The sequence below is a fragment of the Puntigrus tetrazona genome, chromosome 8 (genome assembly GCF_018831695.1).
Source record: "Puntigrus tetrazona isolate hp1 chromosome 8, ASM1883169v1, whole genome shotgun sequence".
In the NCBI taxonomy this organism is placed as follows: domain Eukaryota; kingdom Metazoa; phylum Chordata; class Actinopteri; order Cypriniformes; family Cyprinidae; genus Puntigrus; species Puntigrus tetrazona.
This window is the reverse complement of record NC_056706.1, coordinates 12,189,652-12,214,064: the sequence shown is the minus strand read 5'-3', so window position 1 is coordinate 12,214,064 and position 24,413 is coordinate 12,189,652. Positions and strand designations below refer to the sequence as shown.

General features: G+C 37.3%; 3 protein-coding genes across 11 annotated transcripts; 2 read left to right on the top strand and 1 right to left on the bottom strand.

Annotated features, from left to right (window-relative positions):
- The first annotated feature begins 495 nt into the window (after nt 1–495).
- sort1b (sortilin 1b) lies at nt 496–14,454 on the top strand. Its single transcript, XM_043246424.1, has 19 exons — nt 496–1,040; nt 2,939–2,998; nt 3,496–3,569; nt 3,648–3,750; nt 3,977–4,138; nt 4,552–4,625; nt 6,884–6,930; nt 7,845–7,999; nt 8,084–8,228; nt 8,446–8,601; nt 9,413–9,519; nt 9,630–9,732; nt 9,890–10,061; nt 10,175–10,362; nt 10,462–10,651; nt 11,118–11,234; nt 11,386–11,607; nt 11,706–11,826; nt 12,475–14,454. The coding sequence occupies exons 1-19, from the start codon at nt 777–779 to the stop codon at nt 12,487–12,489; spliced, it is 2,475 nt and encodes an 824-aa protein (XP_043102359.1). The 5' UTR covers nt 496–776; the 3' UTR covers nt 12,490–14,454.
- On the bottom strand, nt 14,272–16,797 carry ngrn (neugrin, neurite outgrowth associated). 2 transcript variants are annotated; one of them, XM_043246543.1, is made up of 4 exons: nt 16,667–16,797; nt 15,691–15,912; nt 15,504–15,614; nt 14,272–15,188 (listed from the first exon to the last, which is right to left on the bottom strand). In XM_043246543.1, exons 2-4 carry the CDS (start codon nt 15,909–15,911, stop codon nt 14,636–14,638), a joined length of 885 nt encoding a protein of 294 aa, XP_043102478.1. In that variant the 5' UTR covers nt 15,912; nt 16,667–16,797; the 3' UTR covers nt 14,272–14,635. The 2 variants fall into 2 exon arrangements, with proteins under 2 accessions (XP_043102478.1, XP_043102477.1); XM_043246542.1 differs by lacking the exon at nt 16,667–16,797 and adding an exon at nt 16,573–16,629.
- A 32-nt stretch (nt 16,798–16,829) lies between these two features.
- On the top strand, nt 16,830–24,058 carry nfyal (nuclear transcription factor Y, alpha, like). Of its 8 annotated transcripts, none has more exons than XM_043246530.1 (10): nt 16,831–16,935; nt 17,572–17,660; nt 18,376–18,462; nt 19,102–19,248; nt 19,381–19,512; nt 19,663–19,765; nt 19,931–20,085; nt 21,230–21,403; nt 21,495–21,602; nt 23,127–24,058. In XM_043246530.1, the coding sequence occupies exons 2-10, from the start codon at nt 17,586–17,588 to the stop codon at nt 23,187–23,189; spliced, it is 1,044 nt and encodes a 347-aa protein (XP_043102465.1). In that variant the 5' UTR covers nt 16,831–16,935; nt 17,572–17,585; the 3' UTR covers nt 23,190–24,058. The 8 variants fall into 8 exon arrangements, with proteins under 8 accessions (XP_043102461.1, XP_043102465.1, XP_043102464.1 ...); XM_043246529.1 differs by having other exon boundaries at nt 19,931–20,103; XM_043246526.1 differs by lacking the exon at nt 23,127–24,058 and having other exon boundaries at nt 16,830–16,935; nt 19,931–20,103; nt 21,495–22,527.
- Nucleotides 24,059–24,413: the final 355 nt, after the last annotated feature.

Below are 24,413 nucleotides of genomic sequence, written 5' to 3'. Positions count from 1 at the left end.
GAAATCAATTTGCTGGTATAAAAATAAGTAGAGAATGCATACAATTTGTTATTGGACTTCTAAAAGAAACTGCTCGTGGAGCCATTTAAATAAAAAAGATCATGAATGTCTTTGATCACATTATTTGTGAAGTGCATGGGCAATTTGAAAAAGCATGCAGCATTTTATGCAATATTTGCTCATTTTCATAATAAATAGGTCTAAACGAAAATGGAGTCACTGATATTATTAGTTTATAGCGCATATATTGATATTTTACGAATAATTTTACGTACGAAGAGCAAGACTCATGTTTAAACATGATCCTGTTCTTTGAAGCGTGACGCGTCGAACTAACTTGACCGCGCGGGCTCACAGAAACCTGTATGTCCGACCTCGGACCAATCAGAAAATCGCACCAGTCGCCGCAGCCAATCAGGTGCAGGCCCTGCAAGGTGCATTCTTTTCGCCTTTATGTTTTTTTGGTTGCTTTTTTTTTGCAAGTGTTTTAATTCGAAACACCGTCAAGGTTACAGTCTGTTAAAGCAGCTTGGTTGGTGTGCAGTTTTATTTGCGATCTTAGGGAACGATCAATTGTCACTGATCAAATAAAAAAGGGCGTTGATGTGCTCACTTAGGAGGCAGCGCTAATAATATGAGCGGTAGGGACCTTTCGCTGTCACAGGCAGTCTGTTTTTGTTGATACAGTCAGCAGCCGCTCAGGAGGGAGACACAGAGGAATTAATGCGTATTTAAACAGCAACACAGTCGTGTTGGAAATACAGTGAAGGCGAAAAATGAGAGGCCTAGGATACTTTATTGCACTTTTATTCTTTCCCATGACATTTGGTGTGGATTTCCATGTGGAACCAGGATCGTATAACGCGCGCCGGGTTTACGTGAAGTCTCCCGTAGCCGCCAGAAGTCTAATCGGAACAGGATCGGATGCAGATATCTCCCCTATCCACCATCACGTCCAGAAAAGGAGCGCAGATGATGGACCAGACTCCTGTAATGGGTTGGATGGATTTGAGACCAAGTTAACTAGAAATACGCACAACGTAAGTTCACTCGAAACACGGATGCAGCCTCGAAATCTAGGCATCTTCCACTAAGCCTAACTAGACAGCTTTTTTGTATTCCGTATTTCACATCGTATGTCACATACTTAAAAACTAATTAGTAAATGTGTTTTATGCAAATGGTTATGTTAACACTTATTTAATTAAGAAGTAATGTAATGGTTATGGACTAGTAAGTGGAGTAATAACAGTAATAAGTAATAACATTAAAAACAGAACAAGTTGTTTCTAAATAATGCATGTTTAAATGGTAATTTAAAACTCACTAGATTATGTAAATAATGTGAAACGTGCACGTTTTAATTTTTCGCTAGGACGTTTTCAAAACGTACACATACGATTGTAGCGTTTTTATGTTTTCTGTAGTTACGTTTCTTTTTTATCTTCTGCTTTTATAGCTATGAAATACTAATGGTTGTGTTTGAAGGCCCTCTTTGACAAGTAGGCGTAGTTTTGATTGCTTAAGTTGTAGAACCAGTTAACCTGGTACCACAACCTGTTTGAGTGTCCTTTTTTTTTCCAACCAGCCAGGCCTTTTTAATGCATGCTAATTGTTTCTAAACCGTACTTTATAATACAAGCAAGCGTGAATGTTATAAAATGGAGCAGTGAACACTAATCATGCGATGTAAAGTGACTTCCTTTTTGTCTGAAATATTTTCGGTCGCTTCTTGTCAGACGAGCTGAAACAATCAAGAGGTGTTTGAGGCTTGGGTGAAGCTTCATCATCTCACCTCTATCTCAACAACCCTCAGATAAACTTCCTGTGCTCGTTGCTCATAGATGTGTTAACCTTTTTCAAACAGTGCTACTGTGTTTTGTCTTTCTGTTGGAGGTTATCGTGAATTTACAAGAGGTGACAGGAACTACCAGAGCTGCGTTAATCGAAAGAAAACCCGTCTTACAAAGTGTTTTAGGATTATACTTGCACTGACCTTTTGGTCTTTTATTTAGTGTTTGGATATATGTTTAATTCTAGACAGGATTCAGAAACAGTAGATGGTATTTAACACTAATTTAAAGGGTCACAGATAAAGTCCAGTGCAAGAAAGTGAAAGTATTTTTAGTCACTTTACTTCATTCTTTCGAAGTGTACAACGGAGAAGAGAAGAGAAACTAGCGATTTGAGATTTTAATGACACGCATTTGTTTTTTGACTTTTTAAACGGATCAATGATACATCATCTTTAAAATTAAATATAAATTACAAAACATCTAAACCAAAAGTTCTCAAAAATGGGGAATGATTGTAAAAAGGGTTTGTATGTTTAGAATTATAATTTTTTTTTTTAAATAACATTTCAGATGGCAAAGATCAAGATCTAAATGGATTTTTCATTGTTCCTCTTTAATAACTACTTTAATGAAAATATGTAAAACATGAATCTTGAAACTTATAGAATAGCAATTTGAATTGTGTAAATGATTTTAATATATCAACAACCCCAGTTTCTGTTAATAAAATGTTTGTCAGTAGAAATACCAGAGTAAATATTTTTAAATAGTGTGATATGTTCACAATGGAGGGCCTGTAAATGAAAAAGGTTGAAAGACACTTGCTGTATCTAAACCAAACAGATGATGGAAATATAATGCAGTGTTTACATGTCATCTTCAGTTTTACAATTTATTCCTTATTTTTTCTCTGTAATTTGTCAGATCAGTGTCCACTGCATTGTTCTGAGATCCAACGGTCAATTGTTCTGAGTATTGTTGCTTGGTTTCCCATTCAGTGTTTTCTTTAAGGTTATCATGTGTTTTGCATAGTCTGATAGCGTCTTTCTAGGGCATGCAATAAAACCCTTAACGTGTGTGTAATAACAATAGCTTGTCCACGATGATGCACTTTTAATATTAATAAAATGTGTTTCTTTCAGTTTACCTTTCAAGATATCAGTCGGTCTGTGTCTCTGGCCTGGGTGGGGGATGGAACTGGGGTGAGTTTCACTTTTGATTAATTATGTGTACACACACTATCATATGCTCGCCAATTCTAAAATGAAGTCGCCGGAAGAAACCTCTGCCATGCTACAAGTTCCATTCAAGGTTAGATCAGGACTTTTTTAGCTTTAGGGATAAATTTAGACTGTCTAGATAATCTTCCCAGATCTCTTTGGCTGTTCACAAGACTCACAAAGAAACATAAACACAACTGTCAATATGGCCTATTGCCAAATGCACACTCATAACCAGTTTGACCTCTCTCTTACCCCCAGTGCACATTCAAGGGCATGCCAAGAAGTCCTTATTTTTACTGTAATAAAAACAATACATACACTGCCATTCAAAGCTTCAGAGTCTGCAGTATTTGTTTTTTTAAAGAAGCCTCTTATGCTTAACGAGACTGGATTTATTGGATCAAAAATACATTAAAACAGTTTAAAACAACTGGTTTTATATATTTTAAAATGCCGTCGTCTCCTCACAATCTTAGGTAGTGCTGGCCCTGACAACATTTCAGATGCCAATAGTCTTCCTGCGATTCGGTCAGTCTAAACTGTACAGGAGGTGAGTGCTGCTTTTAATCGTGTGTTTGCAATATTCACGTTGCATTTGCTTTACTTCATCTCTTTCTCTTTGCGACAGTGAAAACTACGGAAAGTCATTTGAGGATGTCACAGAACTTATCAACAACACCTTCATCAGCACTGACTTTGGGATCACTATCGGCCCGGAAAAATCTGGCAAGGTGGGAAAGGCGTGACAAAAATCCGACTTGAAAGCCCACGTGAGCTGGGGAGCTGTTGTGTTAAAGATGTTTCTGCTGAATTGACCTGTAGATATTTAAATGCACTGTGTCAATCACATTAAAAATAGACCAGCTGGACTTTCTGTTCTTCGCTGATGTTTCAGTACTCGATGCAATTAAGCAGGTTTGTGACAGCACTTTAAAGTCCTGATATTCTTTCCTACAGGTGATCCTCACGGGAGATGCTTCAGGAGGCAGTGGTGCCAGAATTTTCCGTTCAAGCGATTTTGGCAAGAGCTTTAAACACACAGAATTGCCCTTCCACCCACTAATGCAGATAATGTACAACCCTCAGAACTCAGATGTTCTTGCAGCCATCAGTGTCACGGTGAGAGCCTTTAAAGCATTGGTTCCTTATAGACCGAAGCTTTTGACATCAAATGGAAAGTTGCTAAGAGCCATTTAATCAGTTTAGGAGGTAATTATTCCAGAAGGTATGCATTATGACCACTTGACCAATTGTTTTTAAGACCTTAAGACCTTTTTAAGACCTTAGTTTGTCTCATGGTGAAGTACAAAAAGGCCATCAACGCATATGAGGTTTCCTGAACTGATGAGAGTTCTTGTTTTCTGCTTTTTTAAATGACATGACAGCGTATTAAATATCATTATTGTAAATATTTCTCTTCCTGAGTGTATATTTAAAAAACAAGAAGACACAGGGCTTTATATTCATATTGCTTTTCAAGCAGTGCCTATTATCATAATAACTTGCATAATATCTTGCTGCTGTTTTTTCAGCGTGGTCTCTGGATCTCTAAAGACTTTGGTGAAAAATGGAACAAAGTCCATGAGATGGTGTGCGTGGCCAAATGGTAAGCGCTTTATGATTGTTAAAACGGCTCTAGGAATGTGTTCAGGGCGGAGTGACTTTATGCAGCAGTGCTGGTTTTGTTTTATGTTCTGGATCGTTCTTTTTACGGCTGCACATCCAGGACACACAAAACACAAACATGCAAATATGGCCACCATGGCAGCAACACGAGACATTCTCTGCTGAGTCACCCTGTTTTTCCACACGGCTCAGTTTTCAAATGTCTGAGGAAGCTGGCCTGCTCCATATAAACTGCTGCATCGAACTACAGTTCAATTCTCCGGTTTTTAACTTATTAACTAACTTTTATTTATACACTCGAACGGGGAAGTAGTTATTTCGACAAGGAAGTTTAGCGAGGCTAATCATTCATTTACACATTCAATGTTTGACCAAGGCTGCCAGATCTGTGTGCGAACCTTTAAGCTTTCGTGTGTATACCGTACAGTTCATTTATTCCTCCTCTAAGCTTTCCTGACTGTTGGTTAGTTTCAGTCTCAGTGGTCCCTGCAGCCTTCCAAGTAACCTAGTTTTAAAAAAAGAACAGTATCTCACCTTTTTGAAAGACAGGATCAAAACGGCAGTAGGAAATTGGGTCAGATCAGTCAGACTTTATCTTGAGTCTACAGTGTATGGCATTAGACATGAAAAGAAGATCAGAAGGTCACGCATGACTTCAGAAACCAGAAAAGTCACACCGTGCAGTCCCTTCTTAAATGAAAATCATGTTTGTATGTAAATTACACCATTCAATATATGCTTGTGTTGTAATTTAAGGAAATATTAATATAAGTGTACTGTTTCAGAAACGGAACGGTTAGGTTTAGATATTTTGTCTACATTTTTTAAATTCAAACTTGAGTTATTTATGCAATGGCAAGATTGACAGAGTGCAAATGGAAGGCGCGTGGGTGATTTTGAATTTGAAATCAGAAACGGAAATTTGACTTCGTTTATCATAAAAATTGTTTTTTTAGAGGGTTTGGAATGATTCAGAGAGATACCACAAAACATCTCATAATTCTTTCGAATCTGGTGTTAAAGCGATGATCTGCCACAAATGGTGTCACTTCCTGGAGGATGAAGTCATTAGAATACCACAATAGAAAATGATACTGAAGACAGCTAAATGATACCTATGAAAAACATTACTCTGAAATTATTATAAGTTAAAAGATTTAGATTAGTTGAAGGTAGACACCCTTTTAAACAAAACAGTGATTATTTATCATATAAATAAGATGCCAAGTAAAGATCATGCCATGAAGATATGTTGATAAGAAGTTTCCTTCTTTAAAAATATAATTTTTTTATTAGTAATATGCATTGATAGGGACTTTATATGGATAATCATAAAGGCACTTTTCTCAATATTTAGATTTTTTGGAACCCTGAAGGTTTTAGACTTTCAAGTAGTTTTGGAAAACTTATTGATGCATAAATCTCAATTTCAAAAAACTGATTCTTTGTGACTGGTTTTGTGGTACAGGATCACATATAAGGAATAAGTGATGACAGGCTGTTGAATTATTAGAAAAGAACAAACCCCTGAGGTTTGGAAGCAGAGTGGCCATTGCACCTACAATTCCTAATAACTGTAATAACTTAGTGGACAAGAGTCAATTATTACGCTTATGCTATGGTTACCACACCTTATAACATTGTTTAGATGTTGTATTTAAAGACATTCACCAGGTTTTATATGTTGTACATATTTGAGTGAGAGAGAGTGAAAAAATATAAAAAATATTTTAAATTTCATTTAATTTATTTGTTGTTTTTTTTTTTTTTTTTTTACAGTTGTTTTTGTATTTGTATGTAGTTTTTTTTAGGTTTTGCTGAATTTATTTCAAATTTTTGTTTTAGTTAACTATAACAGCCCTGGTTTGTTGATAATATTCCAGCAGTGTGACAGCCTGAAGACTCCTCAACCCGAGTCACTCCCTTAAGTCTAGTTTTAACAATACGCCATATGATCTCAGACAATCCTCGCTATCCTGTTACAACAATGCCATGAATTTTAATGGAGAATCAATGTGACCAGTTTCTTGTTGCATTGTTCATATGTTATTTATAATGTAAAAACATGATTTGTGAGGTGATTGTCACAAACTATGTCTTCTTCCTTATTGACATTTTAGTGTGCAGCATGTTTTTACTTATTATGCTTGATAAGAAGTGAACTGATCTGACTGCATTGTTTTATGAGGTCTCTAGTGTTTAATCTCATGGATCAATTCTTTCTTCCTCTTTCCACAGGGGAATAGATACTCTGTTCTTCTCCACCAACCTCAATGGATCCTGCTGTGAGTAATATTTATAGCTTTGTTGATGTATGATTTCGTGACATGAATGTGTGTTTATACCAATGTGTTCGATTATATGCAATTGTGTATATACTGTATATAATTGATTTATTCTAAATGAGAAAGATTTCAGAGAGATTTCAGAGTTAAAACCAGTTGGAAAGTTTTTATGTAAATAATATATATATATATATTTATATTTATATATATATATATATTGATTTGTATGTATTATATATATATTATTATTATTTATTAGTTTGTAATTATCATATGCAAATATAAAATAAATATGTTATGTTTATATATTTAATATATTTGTATATCAAAATAAAATATAGAAATGTAAGTATATGAATGTATGTACATGTAAATATTTTCAAGATATATGCTGTATAATGCAATCACATTAATCTGTGCATTTAAAAAAATATATATTAATGCATTGAAATGTTTGATTAATCACATGCGTTAATGCGTTAACGTCGACAGCACTACTGAATACCAAATGTTTTAGTTTGCAAAACATATGAACACTAGTACATGACCAGCAAATCTCACATTGGTGCTGTCAGCTCCCATCCTTACCGCTGAGCCCAATTGAGTAAAAGTGTACACTTTCTGTTTCCTATATTTGGCAATGAGTGCATATGTTTGCACCAGTGTCAGAGGAGATGATGCAGCATCCTGTGAGTGGTGTTGCTCAAGAGCTCATTAATTTAGTTTAGATTAAATGTTGTCAGAAGCATTCTGAATTAGAATTTAGCATCCCACAGTGGATTTGAGTCAGCAAACTTTGTGTTATTACTATGGAAAAGCACACCACCACTGCGGCCAATGCAGCATTAGCAACTCTTTAACCCATATAGTCCTGTAGTAATGTTACTTCGCTGTTTGATGTGTTTTGTTTTCAGACGATAAAGGGGTGCTGGTGCTGAAAAGGTCAACTGACCTTGGTGTTAACATTAAGACAGTCGCAGAAAGGATCTATTCCTTCGGGATCGGGGGGCGCTTCCTGTTTGCATCAGTTATGGCTGGATCGGGAAACGTAATGCCGTCAGCGTCTGAGGTGTGTGAATGATGGTCTTTCTGAGTTTGTCTTGAATATATAAATGCGCGAATGTGATGTGTTAACTGTGTGCATGTTCTTTAGGACATGATACGGGCAATACATGTGTCGGTAGACAAAGGTGATACGTGGAACATGGCACAGCTTCCACCTGTCGGCCATGAGCAGTTTTATTCAATACTGGCAGCCAATGATGAAATGGTCTTCATGCATGTGGATGAACCAGGAGGTGAGTTTTTGCTTTTTATTTACTATAACCAAGATACATGTGGTTACATTACAACCTAACTTTGCATAAACTCATAATCTTTGCATAAACTCACATTTTATTGGGCTTTTATTGGTCGATGCTATTGCTGGCTTATAGCAATAGCATTTCGTTTGTGCTACTTGATAGACCCCAGTGTTTCTGTGTCTTTTAACTGTATTGTGTGTGTGTGTTTCAGACACTGGGTTTGGCACCATCTATGTATCAGATGACAGAGGCACTGTGTATTCCAAGTCTCTAGAACGCCATCTGTATACGACCCCAGGGGGTGAGACAGATTTCACGAACGTCACTTCCCTCAGAGGAGTCTTCACTACTAGCGTGCTGGCAGAGGGTATGACTACATCCTACACGAGACAGACATATGCTTATAGTCTGTGTGTATATTTAACATTCGATTGCTCCTGTAGTTTCAATAAAGCAATAGCTTTCTTTTTACTTTCTAAATGTAAAATTGAGTATGCATATGATGTTTAACATTGCAAACACTACTGTTTATATATACTAAGATTTTTTTATTTTTTTTTTATTTTGAAAGTTATCTCTTATGCTTGCCAAGATATAATTAAAATTTCAGCAAAAAGTAATAATGAATGTGATGAATGTGTTGTTTTAGTATCATTACCATACAAAAATATTTTTAAATAATATTTTAATTAATTCAATGTAATTTTCAGTGTCACATGATCCTCAAAACATTTTTTTGAATAACAAGTTCAAAAGAACAACATTTATTTGAAATAGAAATCTTTTGTAATATTCTACATGTCTTTGCTGTCATTTTTGATCAATTGAATGTGTTCTTGCTGAATAGAATATTAAGCTCTTTTAAAAAAATACTTGAACTTTAAAATGGTAGCGTGTATAATTAATGAAATGTTTGTTTTTCACATTTGAACTGTGCTTTTATTAAACCTTTTATAAACATAGCAATATACACATAGCATTTACTTAAAATATTAACATTCACCAAAAAAGAGAAAAAGTAATGGTTAAGTAACCATAAAGAGTAAGACAAGCAATGGCAACATAAATAAATATAAATAAATAAATAAACTCAAAACTAAATATGACCAAATCCACCTTGATTAAGGCTTTTTTAAAAAAATGTTTTTGTTTCTCTCTATTTCTTTTTTCTGCTAAAGATGGCTCAGTACAGACGGTAATATCATTTGATCAGGGAGGTGAATGGGTTCCTTTGAAGAAACCATTAAACACCAAATGTGATTCTACGGCCAAAGATCCAGAAATGGTAAGAACCACTTATAATTAGTTTTAATATACGTTTTATAATACTTGAGAAGACCGCTTCTAACAGTATGTCTTTTTTAACTTAACATGTGTTGTCTTTCTCCTGTGCAGTGTAGTCTGCATATTCATGCTTCGTACAGCACCTCCATGAAGCTGAATGTTCCCATGCTGCCAATTAGTGAACCTAATGCTGTGGGACTTATTTTGGCTCACGGTAATGCACACAGTCTTATAAGAAAGAGTCTAAAGTCCAGTTCCCTTCTGTGGCCAATTTAAATATTTGAGTGTTTTAATTGAATTGGCAGTGAAACGACTTGAATTGAACAAAATAGAATTGCAAAAACAATGACTTTTATTTTTTTTTATTTTAGGCAGTGTAGGCGACGCGATCTCAATGATGACTCCTGATGTGTATGTTTCTGATGACGGAGGCTACTCCTGGCTGCAGGCTCTGAAGGGGCCGCATCATTACGCCATCCTGGACTCGGGAGGCCTGCTGGTGGCGGTGGAGCACAACGAAGCCATACCCATCTCTGAGATCAAGTGAGCAAACCCCCTTCAGTGTCATTTTAGCATCAGATTTTATTGTATTAGTTAATATTTAGATTTGTTTTGTAGCTTTTTTGCAGAGCTGATTCTGCTTGTGTGTCTCTCAGGTTCTCCACTGATGAGGGGCAATGCTGGCACGTTTATAAGTTCACACAGACGCCGATGTTCTTCACAGGGCTGGCCTCAGAGCCTGGTGCCCGCTCAGTGAATGTGAGTCTGTGGGGTTATGAAGATGCTCTGATCAGCCACTGGGTAACTTACACCATTGACTTTAAAGACCTGCTGACACGTAACTGTGAGTGACCAGTTCTCATTGAACCACACAAAATCCAAGGCATGTTACACTTTATATAATTCAGTTTAACGCGAAATAATCTTTCCGTCTGGTTCCCAGGCCAGGGGAACGATTACGTGCAGTGGCTGGCACACTCCGATGACATCAGCGACCCTGACGATGGCTGCATGCTGGGTTATAAGGAACGTTTCCTGCGTGTGAGAAAGGACTCGGTGTGTTGGATTGGCAGAGATTACATAGTCACGAAGGAGCCCACGCCGTGCAGGTGTACACTGGATGACTTCCTGTGGTGAGTGGGAACAGACGTTATAGCTTTGCTTTTTTTTGTGGTTCTAGAAATTTCATTTTATTTTTAGTTTGAGAAATGTATTGGTTCGTTTTACTTGTTTACTTTTTTGTTATTCTATAAAAAAATATATTTAATTTTTATGTATTGTAATTTATATTTGGTTTATTTGACATATTTCATAATTATTTTTTCTTTATTTTTAATTATTTGCCTTTATCATTTATATTTAAATAACTTTCAATCGGATTTAGCAAATTATAATAACCCTGTAAACACACTATTATGAGATGTTGGTTTTTATTATGTATTTACATTATTTCTAATTACCATGCCCTAGACATTTACAATCATTTATCACGTAAAAAGATTTATAATTTTAGACCTTGGATTATAATTTGTATTATAATGATATAATTACAAATTACTGTTTTCAAATATGTCAAATAATCTCTGCCCTCATCTTTAGTGACTTTGGATACTACCGTAAGGAGAACAGCTCAGAATGCATAGAACAGGCTGACCTCAAAGGCCACGATTTGGAGATCTGCATCCATGGGAAAAAGGAACAGCTACAGACCAATGGGTAATGCCCTCTCGATTGTTCACCGTTTCTTCAGGATCAATGCTTTGTCCTAGCATTAGACACTAGACAGTTTTTTCATCTTGCATCTGGTTAGCACATGCTTGTCTAGAAACAACATGCAGATCGTTTCATGCTTGTTATTTTTTAACAGGTACCGAAAGATTCCAGGCGATAAATGTGAAGGAGGAGAAGAACCAGAAAGAAGGGTGATCGACCTGAGCAAGAGGTGCGTCAGCAACCTGCTGGAGCCTCAACTGCTGACAGATAAATCTACCTCACATTCTGCCCCTATCATTGCGATCGTCATAGCCATCCTGCTGACCGCTGTAGTGTTTGGAGTTCTGTTTGTAAAGAAGTACGTCTGTGGCGGAAGGTCAGTCTATTCTTCAAACGTTTTAAGTGTTTCATATAGAATATATTTAAGTCTCTCGGCTAAAATAAACAGTTGTCCTCGCTGTCTGTATTTTACAGGTTCCTTGTACACAGATACTCTGTCTTACAACATAATGTGGAAGCCAATGGCATAGATGAACCTCTGGACACAGATGTTGCCGGAGCACCCAAGAATGATTTCCACGATGACTCAGATGAGGTACAGATTCGGACCATCTCATGCTAATCAATTCATTTAAATGTTTGTCTCAAAGTGCCCCATTTCCAATATTGCCTTTCATGTAGTGTGTAGTGTAGCTGTATGCGAGTGCAAACGATCGGGAAAGTTGTAAATGAAATCCTTAGTAATTTGAATCCCATTTCCGTGATGCGTAACGCGTTTGCATAATTCCTACCTATGCTTAACATTGGCTGACTGCAAACAGCTTGACCCCCCCCTCAAACACGTAGTTTTACTGTATGCGGTAGACCAATCGCAACAAACTGGGCAGTCTGACCAATCAGAGCAAAGTAGGCTCACGGAAAGGAGAGGTTTAGAGAGATGATATGAAACTCATATTTTGAAAAAAAAAAAAAAAAATTCATATTGCATGCATGTAAACCTATTGTAGGAGACATGTCATGATAGGTTGATTATGTATAGTGCCTGCATGCTGTTGGTGAAACTACTGTTCAGTCATTACTTTAGCAAGTATGAAAAAAAAAGCGCCAGAACCTGAACATTTTAGGCAATTGAAGAATCCCAGCCAGTAAAAAGAGGACGTGTGGTCACTGTATATTAAGTATTCTACTTTGACATTTCAAGTAGTTGTACTTATCTTTCTCAATGATTGTGTTTGTTTTGCAGGACCTACTTGAGTAGAGAGCATTAGGTGAGCAGAAGAAGCAACATTTCCTGTCATTCAGGCATTACTGCTGCTGTCTCTATCTTCCTAAAGCACAAACCAGCTGTCAGCTTTCTCAGACTTAATCTACCAGCTAACGTCATGCACTTCCTTGCTTCTCGACCAACGGGAGGAAACCTGGTTGCTTTTCCACCAATAGGAAGGCGTTCTTACGGTAGAAGAGGCTTTTGAATGTAACTCTGCCTAAAGCAGTGAAGAAGCGTTTAAAATGCTGTATGTGGGAGTTTCTGTTCTTGCTTTTGACATCGGGGTCTTCTGGGCGCGATTTTAAAGGTTCAAACCTTTGTTTGATGAGACTGTCAGTGGGACACTTGTAAAATACTTGCTTTCTTTTTATGTACAGATGCCCTTATGTGAGAGCTAGAGGTATTATTTATCCTCGTGGTCATATCAGATTTTTATTTGAGCAGAAATTTTATTCAGCAACAGGATACAATGAATCAAATCGCACGCACGTAATGCAAGCATCCCAGATTTAAATACTGTGCTACTGAACCCTGACTGTGTTTATCACCAGAATGTGATCATAACTGCTGTCAATGTCCACTTTGCTGTAAGTAATCAGGTGCATTAATGAAAATAGCAATAACATGCTGAGAAGCATTTAGGCAATAGATCTGGCTTGACAAAAAGGGAAAATATTTATAATTTAGGATTTATTACTTACCTAAAACTGTGTAGCTATGTTATAGGCTGTGAGTTTAATAAAGAAGGAATTTGATATTTGGACAAATAGCTGTAGAACATGAAGATAAATGACACATATTAAACAATTCATTTGTAAGCTGCTGTCACACATCAAATAAAAGCGATTTCTCTGACGGTTAGGAAAGATTTTGTAATAATAAATATTTTTATGAACCGAGCAATGATGCAAATGCATGTACTATATAATACAGTTGTAGTTTGTGTACAAACTTTGCCCGAATCAAATTTTGTAGTTAAACTGTTTTATTAGCTTTCAACATTTGTGCTGTTTCTTGGTTCTTGTCTTGACAGCAGGAAAGTCCCATGTTATCAAGAAAAAAAGTGTGACTTTGTTTTTTTTGTTTTTTTTAACCGTTGTGCACAGAAACACATAAAACTTGACTCAGTGTTTGTGTGACAGACCATTAGTCGTAATAATTTTGCATGTGTTTATTATTTCTATGTGTGGCAGTGGTCTTTGGCCATGCGATTTCATTTCGATTATACAAATGCAATAGAGCAGTTTAGCACATTTCCACTGGCACTTCCTGTTTGCTTAGATGTTTGATGTCTGATGCTGTGAGTGTTCTATGAAGTGTGTATTTAAATATCAGTTCTACAGTTCATTTAGAGCCATTTCAAAATTTCTCATAATCGCTTACACGTACCTAAACAAAAATCTCATATTTTCCTAAAAGATGACAATCTCCAACGCAAAGATTATGAGTTACATAGTGTTTAATAGGTATAGAAATCTAGTGTATATTTTGATTCAAGTGCCTAGCATGGAGGCATATCTTACGCCTTCCAAAGAAATGTAATCTCATCTGCAAATAATTCTAAAATAAGAGAACAATCTCATTTCAGTAAGAATTACCACAGCTCGTAATGAGGCTTGACAAAATGATTATTCTTTGACAAATTGTGTAAACTTTTTATACAACGGAATTAGAACAAATTATGACTTATTTCTCATTCTTACATTCAGTTGCTCTCCATGCTTGGGGTAATAGATGCAGTGCAAATGAAATATATTGTAAAGGTAAATGATATCCATTGTGGCAGTGATTTTATTTATAAGAGGTGGTACACTTTTCTTGCTGTGCAAAATTAATGTATATATTAGTTGTGAAGCTCTGTACATATACAGCAATTCCGACTTTATCTTTTATTTTTGCTCTGTATATTTGGAATAGAACTGTTTGTTTGAGAAATAAATTGATTTGTCCCATTAATGTTGTGTTATTTATTTCTGCTTTGTGGTTTTGTACAAAAAAAAAAAAAAAAAAATGAAATGTAAAGGGTAGGCACTGTAAAATGTGCCATATATACAAACTATAACTAAGTAATATTCATTCAAGAACAAGCCTAGACTTGAGCAACAAGTGTTTTTCAACATGTATGGCTTGCAGCCACTCAAATTCTATACAGGAAGTTACCTTCACTGTCAAAAAACTCTCTTCCCTTCTGTTCCACTGGACTGGGCTTTTCCTTCAGTGTTTGTACAAAGTGCTCTAGTTCTTCCTCGGTCAGAATCACTCCATCCCATTCCTCATCTGACTCTGAATCATCCCTCATGTCCATATCAGCTGCAGAGTCAGGCTGCTCTTGTAAAGCAGGAGTCGCTGATAGCTGAGATGGTAGTACGCTACCACTAGAGGGCACGAGTCTAGTGTCGGTGTCCCTCAGTGCGAGCGCTCCCGTACTCCGTGCTGTTAGGGCACCTGTGTTTCCAGAGGAGAGAATGGCTGGTGCTGAGGTCTTTGACAGTCCGGACTGTTCGGTTTTGCCATCTCTGAGAAACTGTGGCGCAGTATTAGCTAAGACTTTCGAGTCTTGTTTTAGCTTTCGAACCGCTGATGGGACGAATTTGCCGCGGAGGACTCTGGAAATGACATCAGGGCTCACAGAGAAACCTGCTGCTAATCTCTCTAGTGTCCACTCCTCTGGTGACTCCTGCTTTAAGTACCTGTAAAAAGAAAGGCATGGGGAAGATTCAAGATATGTTATTATATATAGCTATTTACATTATTCTCCTATGTTATCGTATGCAGGAATGTACCAAAATAAATCTATAGATTAGATATAATTTGTATTTTATTTACAAAAAAACCCCCAGACTGTTTTCAACTTAAAATAATAAAGAAGCAGCATATTAGAATGATTTAAAATGTTTTAAAATGTAATAATATTTACTTAATAATACTTAAATAGGAGTGTAACAAATATCTAAAAAGTCCTCCAAGGCAGAATTTAAGTATTTTAAACATATTCATACTGATACCTTATCTGCTGAATAGCATCCCAGTTGAGTCTTCTCTCTGGGGCTCCAGGACTGCTCATTTTTCTCTTGATGATGTGAAACTTTGCTGCCTTACGCCTTCTCCTCTCTTCACTGCGCAGGAAATAATGTTAATGCATGAAGACAGCAACATTAGCTTTTGTGCATATTTTTCTGCATAAGGACTTACCTAATGATAGAGTTCATTTTGGCTTCTGCCGGATCCATATCATGGTCATCTTCGAACACGTCTTCCTGTTGTCTCTGTTTTGGATGTGAATCAGAATACCTCTGTGACATCCACCCGTATGCGTCTCGACTGGCATGCCGACAAACCTGGCAGGCAGCGGGTCCTGGGAAAAGGGCCAGTTTGGTGGCCAACATATGGGCCATTCTCCACGGCGTGCCCATTCTGTACAGTCACAAAGACATCTAAAATTGCAGTTGAATCCAATATAAAAAGTAATATTTACACTTAATATCTATTAAGAGCCTGAAGAAAAATCTGAAGAGAAGAGTACACTGAAAGAACAGGAATTATTTCAATAAAAATACATTGTCAAAGTTTTTTTTCATGCACTGATATATTTTACTGGCTGTTAACAGTGATAACGAGAGATATCCAGAAACCCCTCAGTAAAAAACTTAAACCTTTGGCAAAATAAAACAAAGAATTCTGAACCTAGTTTTATGCAATCTTCAGATTTCTCTTCTGTCAGTGTATGCAAGTGAATTGTATAATGCATCATATGCATTTTTAAACAAAGCATTTCAAAAAACATGTCAAACAACCGTTTTAATGTATTGTGATTAATCAACTGGGAAAGTACGAAACATGGGAAAGGTAATTTTATTTAATTTACTTTTTTATTTCTTATATTCATATGTGCTTTTTCAAAATGAGAGAAAAAAACACGTTATTTAATTTTAAAAAGATAAATTCAAATACGTTTAACACAGCATTTTATTTCATCACATCAGCCATATTTCTACATTACTTATCAAACGTAAGCTCATAAAAATAAGCACTTAAATGTCCCTAACGTTACTCAAAAGGTCAAATATACCGTACTGTTTTTTATAACTCGAACTTCGGTTTTCTGCAACCATATAATGTCAAATACTATGTGAACACGTTTTGTAAACAGCGCCTGTAAAACACTCACATGTTCTTCTTGCTTTTCTTTCACGGTGACATTGCACCGGAAGCACATAGTTTAACCACGCATGCGCACCAGTCATTCGATCCTTTCCGACTCGGTTCGTTTCTGCTCGGCAAAACTCGGCTCCGTTCGTTGATCACATGCGTCAAGCCTGCCCCCTTTCTTCTCTGTGTGGCTCATTTTGCGCCATTTTGTCCGCACCACTGTGTTGATTGGGTTTTTGAGATCTGTAGTGGAGCCAATCAGAAGGGTACCGGACAACCGGAGAAACGGTAAAGGGTTGCGCTTGCTCTAAGGGAAATGGTAGCTGACAACACGGATTGGTTTGTCAGTGACCAACCAAATGACTAATTCTGAAAAATACAGAAATCAAATCGGTTAATGCGAGAGGGAGTGAGCGCGAGCGCAGAAGCTGGACATGAGTGATACTGTTAGTGCAGTCCAAAACAAAGACGGACCTGCTAATGTTTGGGAAATATGGGGCTGTTCTTGTGCTAATTAAAGAGCAGGTTCAATTTCAGCCCATTTTAGTTACCTTGGTTTTCTCATAGTAAGGGGGGAACGTAAATGTTGTTCGCCAAACAAACCGCCTAGAAGGGGTTTGTAAAATGATTCGAATATGTAAATGATTTAGACCTTCTTGTTAACTTTTCGGCCCTTAACTGTGTATGTGGAGCTCAAAACATCGTACCCTAAGTAGGCAGTATAAGATGATGTACATAATGTAAGCACCTTTTACGAGGTAACAGATTCGGTCTCAAAATACACCTGGCTTCTGGCCCAAACCTGCAGTTAGGCACAACGTCAGACCTCATTTGTTTTCATAGCAATCTACTGGTTGTGGTTATACAGAATAATAAGTGGATACTTAATAAAAATGTTTTTTTTTAATATATATAACAAATTAGGTGAGGAAGAAAAGATGGAGCAATACACTGCTACAACCAGTGGGGATCAGATAGTGGTGCAAGCTGCCAATGGCCAAATCCAGCAGCAGGTAAGAGCCAATGTAAACAGGTTTCTGTTTAATCAGTTACTTTTCATATGGAAAAGAAATACCTTTACTGTGGTTTTTATTTGTTTTTTTCCATGCATTTTTAAACTTATCTAAATTGTAAATTTTACTGTATGTAAGGTGCAGTGGTATTTTTAAAATGGCATGAGAGTAATTTGCTTCAGGAAGTGGTTTCCAATTCAAGGAAAGGTCTGAGTAAACAGTTCTTGTAGTGGCCTACAGTCACTCTCCTTTGAAATGAACTTTCTCAGTCATGATGAAAACAGCGTGTGTGACATGGGCACACCCAGTATGTTTTGCAACATGCTTTTAAACAAATATGTCAGAAAGAAAGCATTTGCTTTTCTTTGGGGTCTGTATTAAAGTGGGGGCAAATTTTTTTTGTAGTCTACAAAAGTAAAAAAGGGTCCCCATTAAGTAAACATGAAATTAAGATTCATTGAAATGATTGATGCTGCTTATTTTATTAGCATGCCACTGGCCTCACTGTGAACGTGTTACTCTAGTGAACATTAATTTTGAATAAAAATAATAACAATCATAATAAAGCAAAATGAATTAGAAAAAACTGGGAGACTTTTCACCTCTTATTAATGAAGTTAGGAGACACAAAATAAGGCACACAAATGTTAGTAGTACGTTTAGTAGTACTGTAAGAGATGATGCAGAGCAAGGTGTGATGTGGGAATGTCCACAGGCTCAGGGCACCGTAACAGCAGTACAGCTGCAAACAGAAGCCCCCGTCGCTACAGCTACAGGCCAGCAAGTGCAGACGCTCCAGGTAGTTGTGTGAACTCCGACCTTCAGGCTTGTGATGTTGCATGCGTCATGTCACACTGTCTGTGAGGATGTGAGCTCATCCAGCATGACTTGCTTTTACTTACGACCAATCGGGATCATCCAGTGAGCTGTCCACGTTGCCCAGGCTTCAAAACAGCTGCTCGGGACACATTTCGAAACGGGATACACCTCTTTTAATGTGTCGAACAGAATTTATAAAGAGCTTCTAGAATAGCTGCCGAGACGGTACTGTAAGATTACTTGTGTTTGTCTATAGTGTGTGTTGCATGTTATAATAACCACTTCATGCTGATCAGACGCATACGAATTCACAGCACTGTATGGATTTTGATGAACTGCATGATTGTCTTTTGGGTGGATTCTCACTACGATCATGTTTGTGGAAAAAATGCAAACATGGAAATCTGTCTTACTCATGACAGCCGTTAGCACCAGCCCAAATTTTGTATAATTTATTATAAATGAACCTGAAAGACATGGCTGGATTTTTCAGGTTTCATACTAAATGTGGCCATATAACCTGTGCAATGGCTACACCTGCATGCGCAGTCTAATGCTGTGCTGATTATCTTTATCTTACCCTTTGGCCCCTTGCTAACGTTCGGTGTATGTGTGCGCTCAGGTCCAGGGTCAGCCACTGATGGTCCAGGTGAGTGGCGGGCAGCTGATTACGTCTTCAGGTCAGCCCATCATGGTACAGGCCATGTCTGGAGCTCAGGGCCAGACGATCATGCAGGTGCCTGTATCTGGAGCTCAAGGACTTCAGCAGGTAAGTGCGAAGCTGCTTAGATCAACGCATTGTCTTACAAGTAACAGTAAATGATCTTATTATAAATCATTTTGTGTGGTTTTTAGATTGTGTTGTTGAAATGAATATGTGTTTGTGCTGTTTCTGATTTAGATCCAGTTGGTTCAGCCGGGTCAGATTCAGTTGCAGGGGGGTCAAACTCTGCAGCTGCAGGGTCAGCAAGGTCAGGCTCAGCAGATCATCATACAGCAGCCTCAGACTGCCATCACTGCGGGCCAGAACCAGGTCTCAAACACACTATTCTCTTCCCTGTTTACTTTTTGGAAATAGTATGGCCTAGAGATAACTGACATTTTTTTTTTTATATATATATATAAATTTCACACAGGTTTTCTTGTATGGCCTATATAAATGAACTTGTGTTGTTTTTCACAGGGACAGCAGATTACAGTTCAGGGACAGCAGGTTGCCCAAACAGCTGAAGGACAGACTATTGTATACCAGCCTGTGAATGCAGATGGCACAGTTCTGCAGCAGGGTATTTAAATATACACAATATATATTTGTCTTCAATTAATGCACATTAAATCTAACATGAACAATATCAAATGGAGTCATGGTTTGACGAGCACGATGATACTTTTCCACACACTTGTCCTGAAGGTTATTCAGGTTAAAACTGTTTGTTCTTTTCCCTCCATAGGCATGATCACCATCCCAGCAGGCACCCTGGCAGGCACTCAGATTGTCCAGGCAGCAGGGGCCGCTAACACCTCCACAACCAACAGCGGGCAGGGCACGGTCACCGTTACCCTGCCAGTATCTGGAAACATGGTGAACGCTGGGGGAATGGTCATGGTAAGACCTCCTGATGAGGTATCTAACAAACTTAAACCATCCCCTTAATTCATTATCACAGGTGTGGGGGTGTGCATGCTGTGATAAGTCTAAATCACCTTGATTTTGGGCTCGCCTTTTCACATGCAGAATCATACTAGTGATCTTGCCTTAAAGTGATAGGTCACCCAAATGTTTTTCCAAATGTTTTAAGTAAATAACACACACTTTTTTTTTTATCATCACATTTCTAATTGTCATGTAAGGTTTGATCTGATATTTTATTTGTATTTATATTTAGGTTTCAAATATTTAAGTCATATTTAAGTTTCAAAATGACAAAAAGTACCAAAAAAGTGAAATTTAAGTAGGCTAATTATCAAACTCAAAAATGACAACATTAGATACAATGATATCAGTTTGATGTGAGCAGTTATCATGGATGATTTTGTTTTAGGTTAAGTGATGATGACGTGGAAAGCTTGAATATGCAGAAGTGGGAATGAGATATGAGCGGCACAGGGGACGTTTATTAGTGATCAGTGATTTACATTATTTCAAAAAGCTGTTTTATGACTTAACATTTGAATTGAAATATGCCGCATTTTCAAATACCGTGCCATATTTGGTCACGTTGAATAAATAATGAAGGGTGCTTTCTTTGTCACTTGTCACCCTAGATCCTGGGTTTCATTATGTAAAGAAAGTGATAAGAATTAATTTTGTTTGTTATTTTTGTTTTTTATCGTACAGGTTTGGAACAACATGAGGGTGTAGATAGTGACAGAGACTATACAGTATACGCAAGCTATTATTTCATACATAATAGTATTCGGTTTCAGGAATCTTCCTAGAATTTGATGATTTACTCTGTAGCAAGTGGAAGGTGGCGACCTCTATCCGCTGTCTGTTAATCTTTAGCACTGATTCAAGTGTAAGGCTGATATCTGCCTGTCATCTCTTCTCAAATGATCCACTCAGCTGTTCTGTGGGTGTCCTTTTCTCACACTAGTGTGTCATCATATTTCAGTCCATATTACATTAGCTCTCACCTGACTAATCACTGATAATTTGATTTGATTTGATTTGATTTGAAGTTGTTACATTTGTTGGATGTAACAGACTGAATTAATTCTACATGCCCCTTTCTTGCCCGCTCTGCCAGATGGTGCCGGGTAGTGGTGCTGTGCCAGCCATCCAACGAATCCCTCTGCCAGGGGCCGAGATGCTTGAAGAGGAGCCGCTGTATGTTAATGCCAAGCAATATCATCGTATCTTAAAGAGACGCCAAGCTCGTGCCAAGTTAGAGGCAGAGGGCAAGATCCCTAAAGAGAGAAGGGTGAGTCTTCCTCTTCTGAATGCCAAAATAGGCATTTATGAAAATAGGATTATGCGTCATGTCCTGGCTAATTCCTTACTCTCTCCTACAGAAATATCTTCACGAGTCACGGCACAAACACGCCATGCAGAGGAAGCGTGGTGACGGCGGGCGGTTCTTCTCGCCTAAAGAGAAAGAAGAAATGGCCTTGGCCATGCAGGTGAGAGCGCAGGGCCATGTCAAGCAGGAAGACCTACGCAATGCCACAGAACTCACAAGCGCTCATTGGTTGCCCGAGCACCCTTCGCCCCTCGCATAGACTCTCACCTCAGATTCATTCTTGCTCCTGTCTTTGTGTGACATGCTGTCGTTGGCTGCTCTTGCTTGCATCACCTCCTGCTTTTTCCAGTGCTTGTTGCCTGCTTGAGTCTGTCCCATCACGTCTCATTGCTAGTTAAGCATTCGTGCGTACAGACTGCATGATCTGCTAAATCTGCTGTGTGGTGTTTTATGACCTGTCTGTCTGAACTCGGATTTCCATTTCTGCCGTATTTAACGGAAAAAGATAATCTCTTCACTGTCATGACATAATCAGGATGAAAACACTGATATTTCCTGCATTCTATTGATGCGGCTCTTCAAGACTGAGAATTGTTAATGCAATGTGACTGACCTTATCACGTGATTGTCCGTTTGATCCAGGCACTATTATTATTAACAGGATGGAGGTTTAAGAAAGTATGAATGCTTGTCTTTGGCAAACCGTCAATTTCAATTATGAAATCACTGCATAAAAAATATGAAAATGAATTTTTGAGGGACCAGTTTAAAAGAAACATTGTTTGAATATATATGTATTTCTTTTGAGGAAGCATTTCTGTTGTTTTTTTGTTTTTTTGTTTGGAGTGGATCTGGTTCTGACCTGCTTTGATCATATTTATACAGTAGTGACTATCTTCATTTTTTTCACATGTGATTTTTTTTTTTATTTTTTATTATTATTTTTTTTTATTCTGAATAAACATTCTGACTCGCTTCCAGAAGGTTCACTGGCAAAAAATAACACAATTACACTACTGTTCAAAAGTTTAGGATCAGTAAGATTATCTTTCTTTAGGACACTAATCAATAAATTCTGTTTCACATAAATTCTGTTCTTTTGATACAGATTTATTCAGTATTCTTTGGTGAATAAATAAGTTCATCGATAATATTAAGCACCATAACTTTTTTCAATATATTAACAATTAACATATTAGAATGAGTTCAGAAGGCTCACATGATACTGAAGACTAGAATCATGCCTGGTGATGCTATCACAGGAATAAAAAACATAAACCACTTATTTTAAATTGTAATAATGTTTAATTGTTTTTAATGTCATAGTTTTGAGCAAATGAATGCATTTTCAAAAACATTAAAACATTAAAAGTCTCTTGTGATGCATATTCCTGTTCATCAGGTCTTGTCTTCTTAGTTTATTTAACGTTAAACACTTCTGTAAAACAGAAGTCTAAACAGCTGCGATTTCCCTGAAATCCATGAGGTGACAGTTTGCTAAACATAAACCTTTCACTGTTTTCTCTTGGTTATTCAGTGCTTTTCGCAATGCTATAAATCACGGTTTCCCAACTCTAGTGAAAATGCTTGTGTGTGAAATGTTTTCTAAAGGTGCTGAGTGAGGCATAACTGAATTAGCTGTGTGGGTAATGATTGACCCTCTTCCTCTCCTGTTCTTCTGCAGGAGCAACAGGACCAGAACCAGGCTGGAGACGAGGCTGTGGCCCAGATGATCCGGGTGTCATAGCACTAGAACTTCTACTGTGTGTTTTTTTTAAGTGACTCTGAAGGCCCACATTTTCACCATTGTGAATCACCGTCTCCACCGCAACACTAACAGACAGCCCTAATTCATCACGGCCTGTGTTCCTCCTGTCTCGTGTCTTCTACTAAAAGGAGGGGCCCGTCTGTTTTCTCTCAGTGGTCTTGTATTGCTCCAGAGGACACGCATAGAACCATTACTGTTAATGTACGGTGTAATTAATTCAGCTTGCGATTTAAAAAGCAATTAAATAGCAAAGTGTAAATCGACCCAGAGAGAGAGAGAGAGAAAACAGTTAGTAATGACTCATTTACCATGATGTTTTTTAAAGGTGGTAGTAGAACAAACAAGAATTTTGGCAATGAATTGCATGAAGACCGAGACGAGCTGTTTGATTTCTACTTTTTAGCATTATGGACGGTTCTTTTCAGGTTTATGAACTTATAAGTGGGAAGTTACATGGAAATGATGTAGGTTTATCTCTTACAAACTAATTGTGGTGTTCGGCGTACTGTATGTGTTTGGCATGGGGAAGAGAGCATTGGGAAAACAATACAGACAAAAAGGGCAACATTTTTCAGAAATCGGCCCTCATCACCAAGGAAACGTATATGGTTGTTTTTCTTTCCCAAGCTTTTATACAGGCTTCATCCATAACATGAAGTTATTTTACATTAGTGTTTTGATACAACAGTCATTTGTAATTTGAGTGCGGTTTGTGTATCCAGTCACTGTCTTCCTGGCTCATCTAGCTCCTTCTTGGAAATGCAAATGCTCCTCGAGTTATGTTGAATATTGAAGTCATCTAACCTGTATTTTGATAAAAAGTGTGCAAAATGCATTGTGAAACATCATGCTTTGTGAACTTGCCTTTATTATTGTAATCTGTGTGAGCACAAGAAGGCTGTAAATGATCCTAATTCAAACAGTTCAGTGTTTTAATCTACTTAGCTGTGACTGAAATCAGATATTTCAAAAGAGTGGCTCTCAAGTATGGGGCTGGGTTCATTCCAGTAGTTCTTTAATTATATATATATATATATATATATATATATATATATATATATATATATATATATATATATATATATATATATATATATGGTTTAATAAATTATATATTTTTGTCGGTTTGAGTAAATTTTGAGAGGAATACATTTCTCAAATCATAATCAACTGACATAACAGTATATACGAATCGTGATGTAT

Excerpts from the sequence above, each read along its gene's own strand:
- sort1b (XM_043246424.1), top strand. The coding sequence starts at position 777 with ATGAGAGGCCTAGGATACTTTATTGCACTTTTATTCTTTCCCATGACA. Across the intron at positions 8,229-8,445 it reads GCATGTGGATGAACCAGGAG|ACACTGGGTTTGGCACCATC; the intron begins GTGAGTTTTTGC and ends TGTGTGTTTCAG. Across the intron at positions 9,520-9,629 it reads CGGCCAAAGATCCAGAAATG|TGTAGTCTGCATATTCATGC; the intron begins GTAAGAACCACT and ends TCTCCTGTGCAG.
- ngrn (XM_043246542.1), bottom strand. The coding sequence starts at position 16,610 with ATGGTTGCAGAAAACCGAAGTTCGAGTTATAAAAAACA. Across the intron at positions 15,913-16,572 it reads AGTTCGAGTTATAAAAAACA|AATGGGCACGCCGTGGAGAA; the intron begins GTACGGTATATT and ends GTGACTGTACAG. Across the intron at positions 15,189-15,503 it reads GATGCTATTCAGCAGATAAG|GTACTTAAAGCAGGAGTCAC; the intron begins GTATCAGTATGA and ends TTCTTTTTACAG.
- nfyal (XM_043246526.1), top strand. The coding sequence starts at position 17,586 with ATGGAGCAATACACTGCTACAACCAGTGGGGATCAGATAGTGGTGCAA. Across the intron at positions 19,249-19,380 it reads GAGCTCAAGGACTTCAGCAG|ATCCAGTTGGTTCAGCCGGG; the intron begins GTAAGTGCGAAG and ends TTTCTGATTTAG. Across the intron at positions 19,766-19,930 it reads TGGCACAGTTCTGCAGCAGG|GCATGATCACCATCCCAGCA; the intron begins GTATTTAAATAT and ends TTCCCTCCATAG.